This window comes from Macaca fascicularis, chromosome 6 (assembly GCF_037993035.2).
Source record: "Macaca fascicularis isolate 582-1 chromosome 6, T2T-MFA8v1.1".
Lineage (NCBI taxonomy): Eukaryota > Metazoa > Chordata > Mammalia > Primates > Cercopithecidae > Macaca > Macaca fascicularis.
In genome coordinates this window covers 145,001,597-145,014,287 of record NC_088380.1, presented here as the reverse complement: position 1 = coordinate 145,014,287, position 12,691 = coordinate 145,001,597, and the positions used below count along the sequence as shown (strand labels likewise).

General features: G+C 47.3%; 1 protein-coding gene across 3 annotated transcripts in view; it reads left to right on the top strand.

Moving 5' to 3' along the window:
• Positions 1-4,158, top strand: part of ETF1 (eukaryotic translation termination factor 1) — a 38,087-nt gene extending 33,929 nt beyond the window's left edge. For all 3 annotated transcript variants that reach the window (XM_005557913.4, XM_065546803.1, XM_045394297.2), the window contains exons 10-11: positions 1,440-1,587; positions 1,864-4,158. In XM_005557913.4, coding sequence (XP_005557970.1) covers positions 1,440-1,587; positions 1,864-1,946 — 231 coding nt within the window. In that variant the 3' untranslated portion in view covers positions 1,947-4,158. The remainder of the gene's footprint in view (positions 1-1,439; positions 1,588-1,863) is intronic.
• Positions 4,159-12,691: the final 8,533 nt, after the last annotated feature.

Genomic DNA, 12,691 nt, shown 5'->3' with positions numbered 1-12,691 from the left:
TTTTTTTTTTTTTTTTTTTGAGATAGTGTCCTGGTCTGTCACTCAGGCTGGATTCAGTGACACAATCATAGCTCACTGTAACCTCGAACCCCTGGGCTCAAGCAATCCTTCTGCTTCAGTCTCCTGAGTAGTCAGAAGTACAGGCACAAACCCTCATGCCCTTTTTTGAGACGGAGTTTTGCTCTTGTCGCCCAGGCTGGAGTGCGGTGGTGCAATCTCAGCTTACTGCTACCTCCACCTCCTGGGTTCAGGCAATTCTCCTGCCTCAGTCTCCCGAGTAGCTGGGACCTCAGGTGATCCACCTGCCTCAGCCTCCCAAAATGCTGGGATTACAGGCGTGAGCCACCGTGCTGGGCAGCCTTATTTTTTATAGAAATGGGCTCTTGTGTTCACCAGGCTGGTCTTGACCTCCTGGGCTCAAGTGATCCTCCTGTGTTGGTTTTCCAAAATGGTGAGATTATAGGTGTGACCCACCATGCCTGGCCTGGTTTTTTGTTTGTGTTTGTCTTTGTTTGTTTTTTAGACAGTCTCCCTCTGTCTCCCAGGCTGGAGTGCAGTGGCACGATCTCAGCTCACTGCAAGCTCCGCCTCCCGAGTTCACGCCATTCTTCAGTCTCAGCCTCCCAAGTAACTGGGACTACAGGCGCCCGCCACCATGCCTGGCTAATTTTTTGTATTTTTAGTGGAGACGGGGTTTCACCGTGTTAGCCAGGATGGTCTCAATCTGCTGACCTCGGGATCCGCCCACCTCGGCCTCCCAAAGTGCTGGGATTACAGGCTTGAGCCACGGCGCCTGGCCCTCTTTGTTTTTAAGTAGTTAAGCAATCAGGAAAACATTTCATTATCCTTGAAATGTAATAGGGAGGAAAATGTAATTTGCATAATGTCTCTCCTGCACTATGAAACCTGTGCTGCTTTCTTCACTTGATCAGCTCTTCCACTGCAGTGGCTTCTCTGGTTTGCTCTAAATGCATCACAGCAGTTGAAAGTATCACTCTCCTGTATGAGATAGGTTTAAATGGTAGCTTCCTCAAATTCTGGTTTGGAGAGCTTTGTTATCTATGAGGCCACTCCCAAAAGCAGTCCTGGCCTGTCTCTTCGGGGTCATTGAATGGGGTGCTGCTTAGAGACTCTACAACAGCCAGACTTCTAGAGTCAGCAGTAGCAATCATAAGCTGAAAACCCACTGAGTGTTTGTGTTGGTATTTCATGGCTGAGGGTAGAGTCTGAGGAGAAGTGTTGTTTGAAATAATCCAAATTTCTCTGCTTATGTCCATTATGTTATCAAAACCAGAGATGACTTACAGAGCTTTACACACAGACATGCCTATAAGTGGGAGGATGAGAGTGATAGGTGGGCAAGGGGCTGTGAGAGGGGCTAATTAGCCTTCATATATCCTAATCCCCCCTGTTTTTGTATCTCATGGTCACCCCTGTAGACCGGACAGGAACATGAGCTTATCGAGAGTATGCCCCTGTTGGAATGGTTTGCTAACAACTATAAAAAATTTGGAGCTACGTTGGAAATTGTCACAGATAAATCACAAGAAGGGTCTCAGTTTGTGAAAGGATTTGGTGGAATTGGAGGTGAGTAGCAAATCAGCAAACCAAACTTAAAACCAGGGTCTCAGGCCAAGGTCACTCCTGGCTAGCCCTGCTTCAGGCGAGGTGCTCATTATCTGCTGAGATAGGTGATTGACGCAGCAGGTGCAGGTTCCTAATTTGGACCCGTGTTTATTATTGCCTCTTTGTTTTCTGTAATTCTGCAAGAGAATGGGGCTTCCCTTATTAGAGTGACCAGCCCCCTACACACATGCCCATTCCGTGAACACAGGTAATTTACCTTTTGGTTTGTTTCCCCAGGTATCTTGCGGTACCGAGTAGATTTCCAGGGAATGGAATACCAAGGAGGAGACGATGAATTTTTTGACCTTGATGACTACTAGGTAGTCGACATGGGTCCGGCAAAATGTGCCTCACCCTCCAGCATCCAACCCAAGGAGCATACCCATGGTGGAATCCAAACAGATCCCTGCCTTACAATTGGAACATTTCCAGAACTTAATCCATGAGCATTGGATATTGAAAAGAAAACCGAAACAAAACCAGACCCAGCCCTACACTTTGGTTTGTCATGGTGTCAGCGCAGCAGCCTACAACTAAGTTCCTAAATGCCACTTTGGACTAATTTAAAAAAGAATCCCAGTTTTTACTTTTACTCGATGGTGAAATTGGTTGCTCTTGTATTTTATGAAAAAAATGATTTTTTTAACCTTCATACATAGAAGCAAAAATACTTTAACTGCTGTAAACCTTCAAAAGTTAATAGAAGTGAGATCATACTGGTTTGTTTCTTATTTTGATTGGAGAAAAATTAAATTGCTGCATTTCGCAGTGACCCATTTACATGGCATTCTCAGCTTAGACTGCATAAGAAGAAATATATGTGGTGAAATGTTGGAACCATTTCTCTCTTGGTCTCTGTTTAATGTTGAAAGGGTGAGCTAATAGGAGGCACTTTCAACTTCTCTCCCTCACGCTACCCCGTCCCCTCCAGACTGGCAGTTTCAAGGATGCAAATTGCATTGCAAAATCAAACTGACTCATGAAGCATTTGGGCCAGTGCACTGTTTACTTCCATCTGTTTGCAGACACATTTGTGCCCGGCGTTTGGGAGCCCTTTGTATCAGTGTTCTGACGGGGGTCCCTATAACCTTAACCTACTCGAAACCAGTTTGGGATGGATATGATGGGGCTTCTGTGCTATTGCTGGGATTGGGAGAAATAAAACATGCAATTTAAGTGGAAGCGAAGAAATTTAAAGAGGATTTTATTTTGCTTGGGTCAATCCTTGTTAAAAGGGAGGTGGATGTGTTTTCCTTGTGTTGGATGGCATGAGATTATGTGAATGTTTTGATTTATTAAAATGAACTGCAAGGTTTTTCACAGGAACGACAGACATGTATGACTGCATGTAATTATAAACTCCTGACCTCCTGGTGGGGTTGGAGCATCTTTTTCAAATGTGGGACTTCCAAGCACCTCTCACATGAGAAATGAGGGGCGGGTGGGAAGGGATGGGACACAGCTTCTGGCACCATGGATTTAAGACCATGTTGGATCCAAAAGTTGGCCTGAAACCCTGAAGCTTATGCATCACAGCTGGGCTGTAAGTCAGACTTGAACCCAGCTGACATGCAGGGTCATGGCGTGCCCGAGGTGGTGACAGTTGAACAAAGTGTATAGTATGTGCCCAGTGGTAGCAATGGAAAAAAGTATACCAAACAGACTTTGAAGGACCAAAGGTTTTAAAAGTCAATTGGTATCACCTCCACACTGACTATAGGGTAGTGGGGTGCATTTGGTTTTCAAATTGGGTACTTTTAACACTTTAGTGCCTGACTGCTGTTCTTTACTGACTTGATTCAGTCACTCGTAGCTTTATTGGTCTGAACCAGCTCCTTCTTCCCAGGTTACAGACCTGCCTATCGTTCCAATAATCCTGTTTCACTTGAATGAAGGGAGTATGTCTTAAATGTAAAGTTTCTGGTTCTCACACTGTACTCTGAGGTCCAAATACTGTCTGTCAATGTGTAACCTGATGTCTCAACCCCCAGTGAGAAGAGTCCATTATTTGGTGTTCACCAGCGTGGGAGACTTCACCGGAACAGGCTTTTTTGCTTTGGGCTCTGCTATTTGTTTGCAGAACACCCAAGAGCGAGCAAACATGCTCTCTTCACAGCAGTACCTGAGGGTTTCGCCATTGTAAATGGGTCTGATGTGATAGGACAAGACCAGAGAAATTGGATGTAAATTTACATTTTTGAATATGCTTGTTGTTTCACATGATACATTTAGGGTATGCAGCTCCTTTTGTAGTTTTTATTTTTACTATTTAAGTTTGGAAATGATGCCAAATTTTTGTATTTCTTTAATCAGTGTGTTCTCTTCGGTGATATATATTGCATTATATATTGATGTGTGTATCAATATATACTGATATGTATTACACTTACACATACAAACACATAAATAAGAGGGGGTGAAAACCGTAGCCTTTGCATTCTCTATAGCCTCTGCAGAGAGATCCTAAGCAGCAAAATCTTGGTGTTGTGATGTACAGAAATGGAGAAGAGTATTAAACCATATTTAAGAATATACTTTGTGTGCTTGAGATTTTTTAGGACTGGTCTAGAAAGGCCTGAACTGTGGAGACAGTGAGTTCTCCAAGGCATACCTCAGATTAGTCATGCCCAGTAGCGTTTCAGCCTTGGATTTGAGTTGTGTTTACTACATTTGTCTATGGAAAGGTATATGCAAAGTTTTTCTGAGGTCACAATCCCAGAGTTATGGTAGAGGAAGAAGGTTCAGGTTGCTGGGGCCACACTAATTTGTATTCTCCCCCATTCTACATGCATGCCAAAGGGAATCTTGCTTCCTTTTTGTTTGTTTGTTTGTTTAAGGTATGTTAAGTGTATTATTCCATAACCCAGCATCCCATGGAGGTACCCAATTTTACAGGTGATGAAACAGAACAAAAGAAGGTTAAGTAGCAGCTCTTTAGTGATAACACCAAAATTTTATCCCAGGCCTTATTCCAAAGTTATCTCTGTATCTGTCTTTGAGTCCTATAATAGAATGGTCCAGATGGAATAGCAGAAACTAGGCCTGGGCCCTCTCCCTCCCACGCTCCTTCATCTTACATACCTTACACTGGGTAGGAGAGTAGTAGCCCATCCAAGAGCAGGTGCTGGTCCAGTAGAGCAGGGCTCCTAGGCCAGGTTCAGAGCAGAAGAGGATTTGTTTTCTTTGTTTTCCCCCAAGGTTGAGGTGCTTAGAGAGCCTCTTTGGTAGTTTAGGAAGCCTAGTTGAGGAGCCAAGGTGGTGCATGGTTTGCTTTCTCTAGGTTTGAGAAAACTGTTTTAAATAAAATTGACCAGTAATGGCACTTGGCATAGTTTTCACCCATTTTCTCACCTGATCTAGATGATAGCCCTGACAACAAAACTCAATTACCAGCTGGGAAGGGGCGAACATGCCTGTGCTGGTGGAAGTGTAATTTTCCCTCCTAATGCATGTCTAGGTGCTGTTCTTGAAGACAAAATTGTTGGAAGGCAGCACAGTGGTGCAGGATGTATGGGCTGTGGTGCTTGCCTGTCTGGGCCTGCAGCACTTGCCATCTTTTGTTCTCTGACTCCCAAGACGCATGCCATGACACTCCCAGACAGCCACGGTGGATTCAGGGCTGAGAGCCAAGGTGGAATTTAAGCCTCATGCCAGCTTCTCCTTTGTTGCCAACTTGAGTGAATGCCAGCTGGGATTTCTGCCTGCCAAGTCCAGTCCTGATGGGACTGGGTCTCAGGGGACCTGGGAACTGAACAGCCAAGTGGTATGGGAGCATCCGATTAGAGCTAGGCAAGCAGGGCACAGTTGCTTGTTTTGTGGCAGTTTGGGTGCTGCAAGTTGCTGAGGATGTGGCTGAATAACAGGAACTAGAAATACAGGTGAAAACAATTCACCACCTCCAGGGTTCTCTGTAAATCAAGTCTAAAACCCTGTCTGGTGAATTGAATTTCAGATACAGCCATCTCCAGGAGTCCTTCCCTGAAACTGGCAGGTTTACCTGGGGCTTAGCTAAGAGCCCAGAACCAAACAAGGGAGTTAAGCTCTGGTTCTGCTAGGCACCGTGGCTCATGCTTGTAAACCCAACACTTTGGGAGGCCAAGGCAGGTGGATCACCCGAGATCAGGAGTTCAAGACCAGCCTGACCAACATGGTGAAACCGTGACTCTACTGAAATTAGCCGGACAGGTGGCGGGCGACTGTAATCCCAGCTACTCAGGAGGCTGAGGCACAAGGATTGCTTGAACCTGGGAGGTGGAGGCTGTAGAGACGAGATAGCACTACTGCACTCCAGCCTGGGCGACAATGAGACTGTCTCAAAAAAAAAAAACCTCTGGCCCTGTCTCTGCTGTTAACTGGGTTTGTGACTTCACAGTATCAGACAGTCCCTGAATCTGAAGTGCCGTGCTCGCCAGCTTCCCGGGAAGAGCGCAGTAGGAAGCAGGATCTCTGAGGTCTGAGGTAGAAATCCTGGCTCCACTTGAGAAGCTGGCAAATTATTCCATGTCTTTGAGTAACAGTTTCACCACCTGTAATAAGGATTAAATGGAGTAAGGCACATGAAAGCACTTAGCAAGGACTGGAATGGCAGCTACTCGTGGTTCCTACACTCCCAACCTTGGTCCTCTGGAAGTGGCCAGGGAAAGTTTGTGCTGGTGACCACAAGGTGGTGCTATAGAGTTAAGGACGCTGACGAAGAAATTTGCTTCATCTGAAGTAGGGGGAATTTCTGACAAGCATTAAGAGGTGCCTGGGACAGCTTGCTTTGCCCTTAAATTTTGGGAAAGTGGAGAGGGCAGGTTAACAAAGGAGTAGGGATGAGTGAACGGAGAGGAGAGCCCAGGAGTCTCAGTCCAGCTCTGCCCAGTTTTCTTACTCCTCATTCTGGGCTTTGAGCTATCCGTCTGTGAAGTAACTATAGTCACTGACATTTGTTGAACGGTTATGTAATCCTTAGAAAAACGTAGTGAGGGAGATGCTGTTTATATCTTCCCATCCACGTTCTACTAAGTGGCAAAATCTGGGACTCAAAGTCAGGTCTGTTTGGTTCCAAAGCCAGTGCAAATGCAGGTCATCCCTACAGAGTGAAGTCAAACAGCATGAAGAAGGGCTTCTTGGGGGGCCCTTGGCCCCAAGTAGGTGAGCAAGGAAGTGATGAGAAGGCAAAGCTGTACCTGGGAATGTCAAGCCCATTCTCAGAAAGGACTAGAGTCTCTTTTTTTTTTTTTTTTTTTTTTTTTTTGAGACGGAGTCTGGCTCTGTGGCCCGGGCTGGAGCGCAGTGGCCGGATCTCAGCTCACTGCAAGCTCCGCCTCCCGGGTTTACGCCATTCTCCTGCCTCAGCCTCCCGAGTAGCTGGGACTACAGGCGCCCGCCACCGCGCCCGGCTAGTTTTTTGTATTTTTTAGTAGAAACGGGGTTTCACCGTGTTCGCCAGGATGGTCTCAATCTCCTGACTTCGTGATCTGCCCGTCTCGACCTCCCAAAGTGCTGGGATTACAGGCTTGAGCCACCGCGCCCGGCCAGGACTAGAGTCTCTTTCGACCGTAGTCCTTAGTGTACGGCCACACCTTTATATAGCTTTTCTCTACAGTACCCAATACTTAGACTTCTTAAGGAATTATCATTTTAGCACTTTTTTTTTTTTTAATTGAGACAGGGTCTCACTCTGTCACCCAGGCTGGAATGCAGTGGTGCAATCTTGGCTCACTGGAGCCTCAACCTCCCAGGATCAAACAATCCTCCCACCTCAGTCTCCTGAGTAGCTGGGACTACAGGCACATGCGGCCACACCTAATTTGTGAGGTTTTTGTTGTTGTTGTTTTTGTAGAGATGAGGTTTCGCCATGTTGCCCAGTCTGGACTTTTTTTTGAGACGGAGTCTTGCTTTGTCGCCCAAACTGGAGTGGAGTGGCACGATCTCGGCTCACTGCAAACTCTGCCTCCCAGGTTTATACCATTCTCCTGCCTCAGCCTCCTGAGTAGCTGGGACCACAGGCGCCCGCCACCATGCCTGGCTAATTTTTTGTATTTTTTTTTAGGAGAGGCGGGGTTTCGCTGTGTTAGCCAGGATGGTCTTGATCTCCCGACCTCGTAATCCGCCTGCCTCAGCCTCCCAAAGTGCTGGGATTACAGGTGTGAGCCACTGCACCAGCCTGTTCTTGAACTCCTGATCTCAAGTGATCAGCCTGCCTCAGCCTCCCAAAGTGTTGGGATTCCAGGTGTGTGCCACTGTGCGGGGCCCCTTAATTTTAGCACTAGGAAGGGTCTTGCACCTTACCTATTCCAGTCCCCTCAATGAAGACAGAAGACAACAGGTCAGAGAGCAACACAGTGACCTGTCAGGCTCATGCAGCAAATTAGCAGAGCCGACATGAACACTTGCTGCAACTCCAGATTCAGTGCTCTTAACAGCTGGATGATCTTCTTATTCTTCATCCAGGCCTTGTTCTCTCCAATGTTATAAATGAGAGAAGGGACAATTGGAGGGAGCACATGGCCTGAAACCAAAGAGCTAGGAGAGGAAAGGTGGCCAACATCCAGATGGAGTTATAAAAGCTGTTTGAAGTCACTTCCCTGTGAGTCAAGGTTGGCTTGGGTGTGTAGACCAACTTGCTTCTCCAGCCCCCGGGCTTCCAAATTAGCCCCATCTAGCTCTCCCTGACTGCCACAGACTTCCAGCTCCTCCCACTTGGCTGAGATACTATACCTAGCCCCTTCTGCTTGCCTCTCCATCCCCGCCCAAAGGAAAGCTAGAGGGCAAACCCGTTTCCAAGGAAGCCAGGAGAATAAGGAAGGAGGGTGGAAACTTGAGAGAAAGGCTCCAAGCAGGAATGGCAAGGATCTTCTGAGAGGCAAAGATGCAGAGATATTCCCATTCCTGGGAGGCATGAGGAGAAATCAGGGCTTGATGATGCCAGGACGCTCTGCCCCATGTTATATGACTGTCCAGACCCAAAGACATGCCCAGCCTAGGCTCCCTGGTGGGGAAAGGGGAGGCAAGATGAACCAGCTGGGGTGGGCCTGGAGGGCCTGCATAGGGGGGCTCTTTGTAATAAGGCAGGATGTTGCCTGGGAGAGAGTTGCTTCTCCAGATAAAGACGAATTCCTGTGCTCAGGGCTAGAGGCCCTTCCTAGCACCCGTCGGGCTCTGATTCTGAAAGGTAACATGGAAGGAGTTCTCCCCTATGGAAGGAGTGCTACCCCAGTCTCCTCCAGCCTTCTCCACAGATGCACTCCACTGCTGCCTCTATTCCTTAAACGAGACTTGGGTTAAGTCAGTCTCATTCCTTGACTCAGCAAGCATTTAGACATGTCCTAGGTCCTGCGTGAGATTCAGTGGCGAACAGTGGAGGTGCACACCCTGCCCTTCGGTGTTGAAGGTTCAGCAGTGGAGACTCTGAACAAGACTCTGAACAGGGAATGGCAATGAAGAGCGGGGAATGTTAAAGGACAAGGGGAGTGCAGGGTGGCTCCTTCCTCCTCTGGGGGTGCTAGGTCTATGTTGCGACCTGGATTAGCTGGAGAGATGAGAGGGTAAGTTTGGAGAGGCACGTGGATCAGTCCTGACTGGATCCAAAGGCCAGGAAGACATTCCGATTTCAGGACACAGTGTTTTCTTTTTTTTTCTTTTTTTTTTTTTTTTATTTTTTTTTTATTTGAGACGGAGTCTCACTCTGTCGCCAGGCTGGAGTGCAATGGCATGCTCTATGCTCACTGCAACCTCCACCTCCTAGGTTCAAGCGATTCTCCTGCCTCAACCTCCCAAGTAGCTGGGACTACAGGTGTGCACCACCATGCCTGGCTAATTTTTTAGTGGAGACGGGGTTTCACCATGTTGGCCAGGATGGTCTCCATCTCCTAACCTCATCATCCGCCTGCCTTGGCCTCCCAAAGTGCTGAGATTACAGGCGTGAGCCACTGCACCCGGCTAAGACACTGGTTTTTTCATCCTGCTATCATTTCTGTGGTTTATTAACAGCTTTATTGAGGTATAATTTATAATCTATAAAATTAACCCACTGTAGGTATAGTTTGGCTATTTATTTTTAAAAGTAAATGTGTGTAGGCCAGGCCTACACGCCTGGCCTCACGCCTGTAATCCCAGCAGTTTGGGAGGCTGAGGCAGGCAGATCACTTGAAGCCGGAAGTTCAAGACCAGCCTGGCCATCATGGTGAAACCCCGTCTCTACTAAAAATACAAAAATTAGCTGAGTGTGGTGGTGTAGGCCTGTAGCCCCAGCTACTCCGGAGGCTGAGGCAAGAGAATATCTTGATCCCGGAAGGTGGAGGCTGCAGTGAGCCAAGATCCTGCCACTGCACTCCAGCCTGGGTGACAGTGAGACTCTGTCTCAAAAAAAAAAAAAAAAAGTAAAAGTAAATGTGTATAGTTATGTAAACATCCCACAACTCACAACTCAATGTTCAGCATCCCAAAAAGATTATTTGTGCTCTTTTGCAGTCAATCTCTGTTTCCACATGCAACCTGGGCAACTGCTGCTGATCAATCTACTTGCTTTGGTTTTTTTTTTTTTTTGGAGACAGAGTCTCACTCTGTCGCCCAGGCTGGAGTGCAGTGGCGCGATCTCAGCTCAGTGCAACCTCTGCCTCCCAGGTTCAAGCCATTCTTATGCCTTAGCCTCCTGAGTAGCTGGGACTACAGGTGCCTGCCACCACACCCAGCTAATTTTGCTATTTTTAGTAGAGACAAGGTTTCACCATATTGGCCAGGCTGGTCTCAAACTCCTGGCCTCACGTCATCTGCCCATCTCGACCTCCCAAAGTGCTGGGATTGTAGGCATTAGCCACCATGTCCAGCTGCTACAGATCTGCTTTCTACCTCTACAGTTCTGGCCTTCCTAGAAATTTTTATATTAATGGAAAAGCACAACATGTAGTCTTTTATGTGAAGCTTCTTTCATTTAGATAAATTTTTGAGATACACCTATCTTTCTTTCTTTTTTTTTGAGATGGAGTCTCACTCTGTCACCTAGGCTGGAGTGCAGTGGCTCATTAACAGCTCAATAACAGCCTTGATCTCCTGAGTTCAAGTGATCCTCTACCCTCAGCCTCCCAAGTAGCTGGGATTACACCATCATGTCGGGCTATTTTTTTGTAGATATATTTTTGTATAGAGATGGGGTCTCCTTATGCTGCCCAGGCTGGTCTTGAACTCCTAACTCTAAGTGATCTTCCCGCCTCAGCCTCCGAAAGTGCCGGGATTACAGGTATGAGTCACCATGCCCAGCCTGTTGCATGTTCATTTTTATTGTTGAGTAGTATGATACACGAAGAAATACATATACAAGTCTTGGCCGGGCGCGGTGGCTCAAGCCTGTAATCCCAGCACTTTGGGAGGCCGAGATGGGCGGATCACGAGGTCAGGAGATCGAGACCATCCTGGCTAACAAGGTGAAACCCCGTCTCTACTAAGAAATACAAAAAATAGCCGGGCGAGGTGGCAGCGCCTGTAGTCCCAGCTACTCGGGAGGCTGAGGCCGGAGAATGGCGTGAACCCGGGAGGCGGAGCTTGCAGTGAGCTGAGATCCGGCCACTGCACTCCAGCCTGGGCTACAGAGCGAGACTCCGTCTCAAAAAAAAAAAAAAACAAGTCTTTGCTCCACCTCTTTCCTGGCATGCGGCTCCTAAAACCCATGGAATCTCCAGAGTGATGACAGTGTCTTTTCTATGCTAATAAGATTACTGATGGGCCGGGCGCGGTGGCTCAAGCCTGTAATCCCAGCACTTTGGGAGGCCGAGACGGGCGGATCACAAGGTCAGGAGATCGAGACCATCCTGGCTAACACGGTGAAACCCCATCTCTACTAAAAAAAATACAAAAATCTAGCCGGGCGAGGTGGCGGGCGCCTGTAGTCCCAGCTACTCGGGAGGCTGAGGCAGGAGAATGGCGTGAACCCGGGAGGCGGAGCTTGCAGTGAGCTGAGATCCGGCCACTGCACTCCAGCCTGGGCAACAGAGCGTCTCCGTCTCAAAAAAATTTTGAGACTCCGTCTCAAAAATAAATAAATAAATAAATTTAAAAAAAAAAGATTACTGATGACTGGGGACCCCTAGGTAGCTTCAGGATGGGGACTGGTGACCAGAAAGACCAGAACGTGATCAGAGAGTAGAACTTTTGGGCCAGGCGCGGTGGCTCACACCTGTAATCCCAGCACTTTGGGAGGCCAAGGTGGGCAGATCATTTGAGGTTAGGAGTTTGAGACCAGCCTGACTAACATGGTGAAATCCCGTCTCTACTAAAAATACAAAAAACATTAGCTGAGTGTGATGGCATATGCCTGTAATCCCAGCTATTCAGGAGGCTGAGGCAGGAGAATCGCTTGAACCCAGGAGGCGGAGGTTGCAGTGAGTCAAGATTGCTCCACCGCACTCCAGCCTGGACAACAGAGCTAGACCTATCTCAAAAAAAAAAAAAAAAGGTGGAGTTTCAGCACCTGCCTCCCACCTCCAGAGAGGGGAGAGGGGCTGGAGGTTGAATTAATCACTGATGGCCAATGATTTCATCAATCATCCCTATATAATGAGACCTCCATAAAACCCCCTAAATGACACAGTTCAGGAAGCTTCCAGGTTGGTGAACACATTGAAGTGCTGGGAGGGTAGCATGCCCAGAGAGAGGATGAAAGTTCTGCACCCATACCTTGCCCTATGCATCTGTTCTGTTGACTGTCCCTGAGTTGTATCCTTTATAATAACCTACCATAATGTGTAGATTTTTCCTGAGTTCTGTGAAGTGTTCTAGCAAATTATCAAACTTGAAGAGGGGGTGATGGGAACCCCTTATAGCCAGTTAGTCAGAAGTACAGGTGGTAACTTGTGACTGGCATCTGATATTGGGGCAGTCTTATGGAACTGAACCCTTAATCTGTGGGGTCTGCTAACTTAGGGTAGTTAGTGTCAGAATTGAGTTGAATTGTAGGACACCCAGTTGTGTCTGGAGAGTTGGAGAATTAGTTGATGTGGGAACAAAACTCCACACATTTGGTGTCAGAAGTGTTGTGGGTAAAACAGCACAAAAGTAGTATTCCATTGTATGAATATACCACATT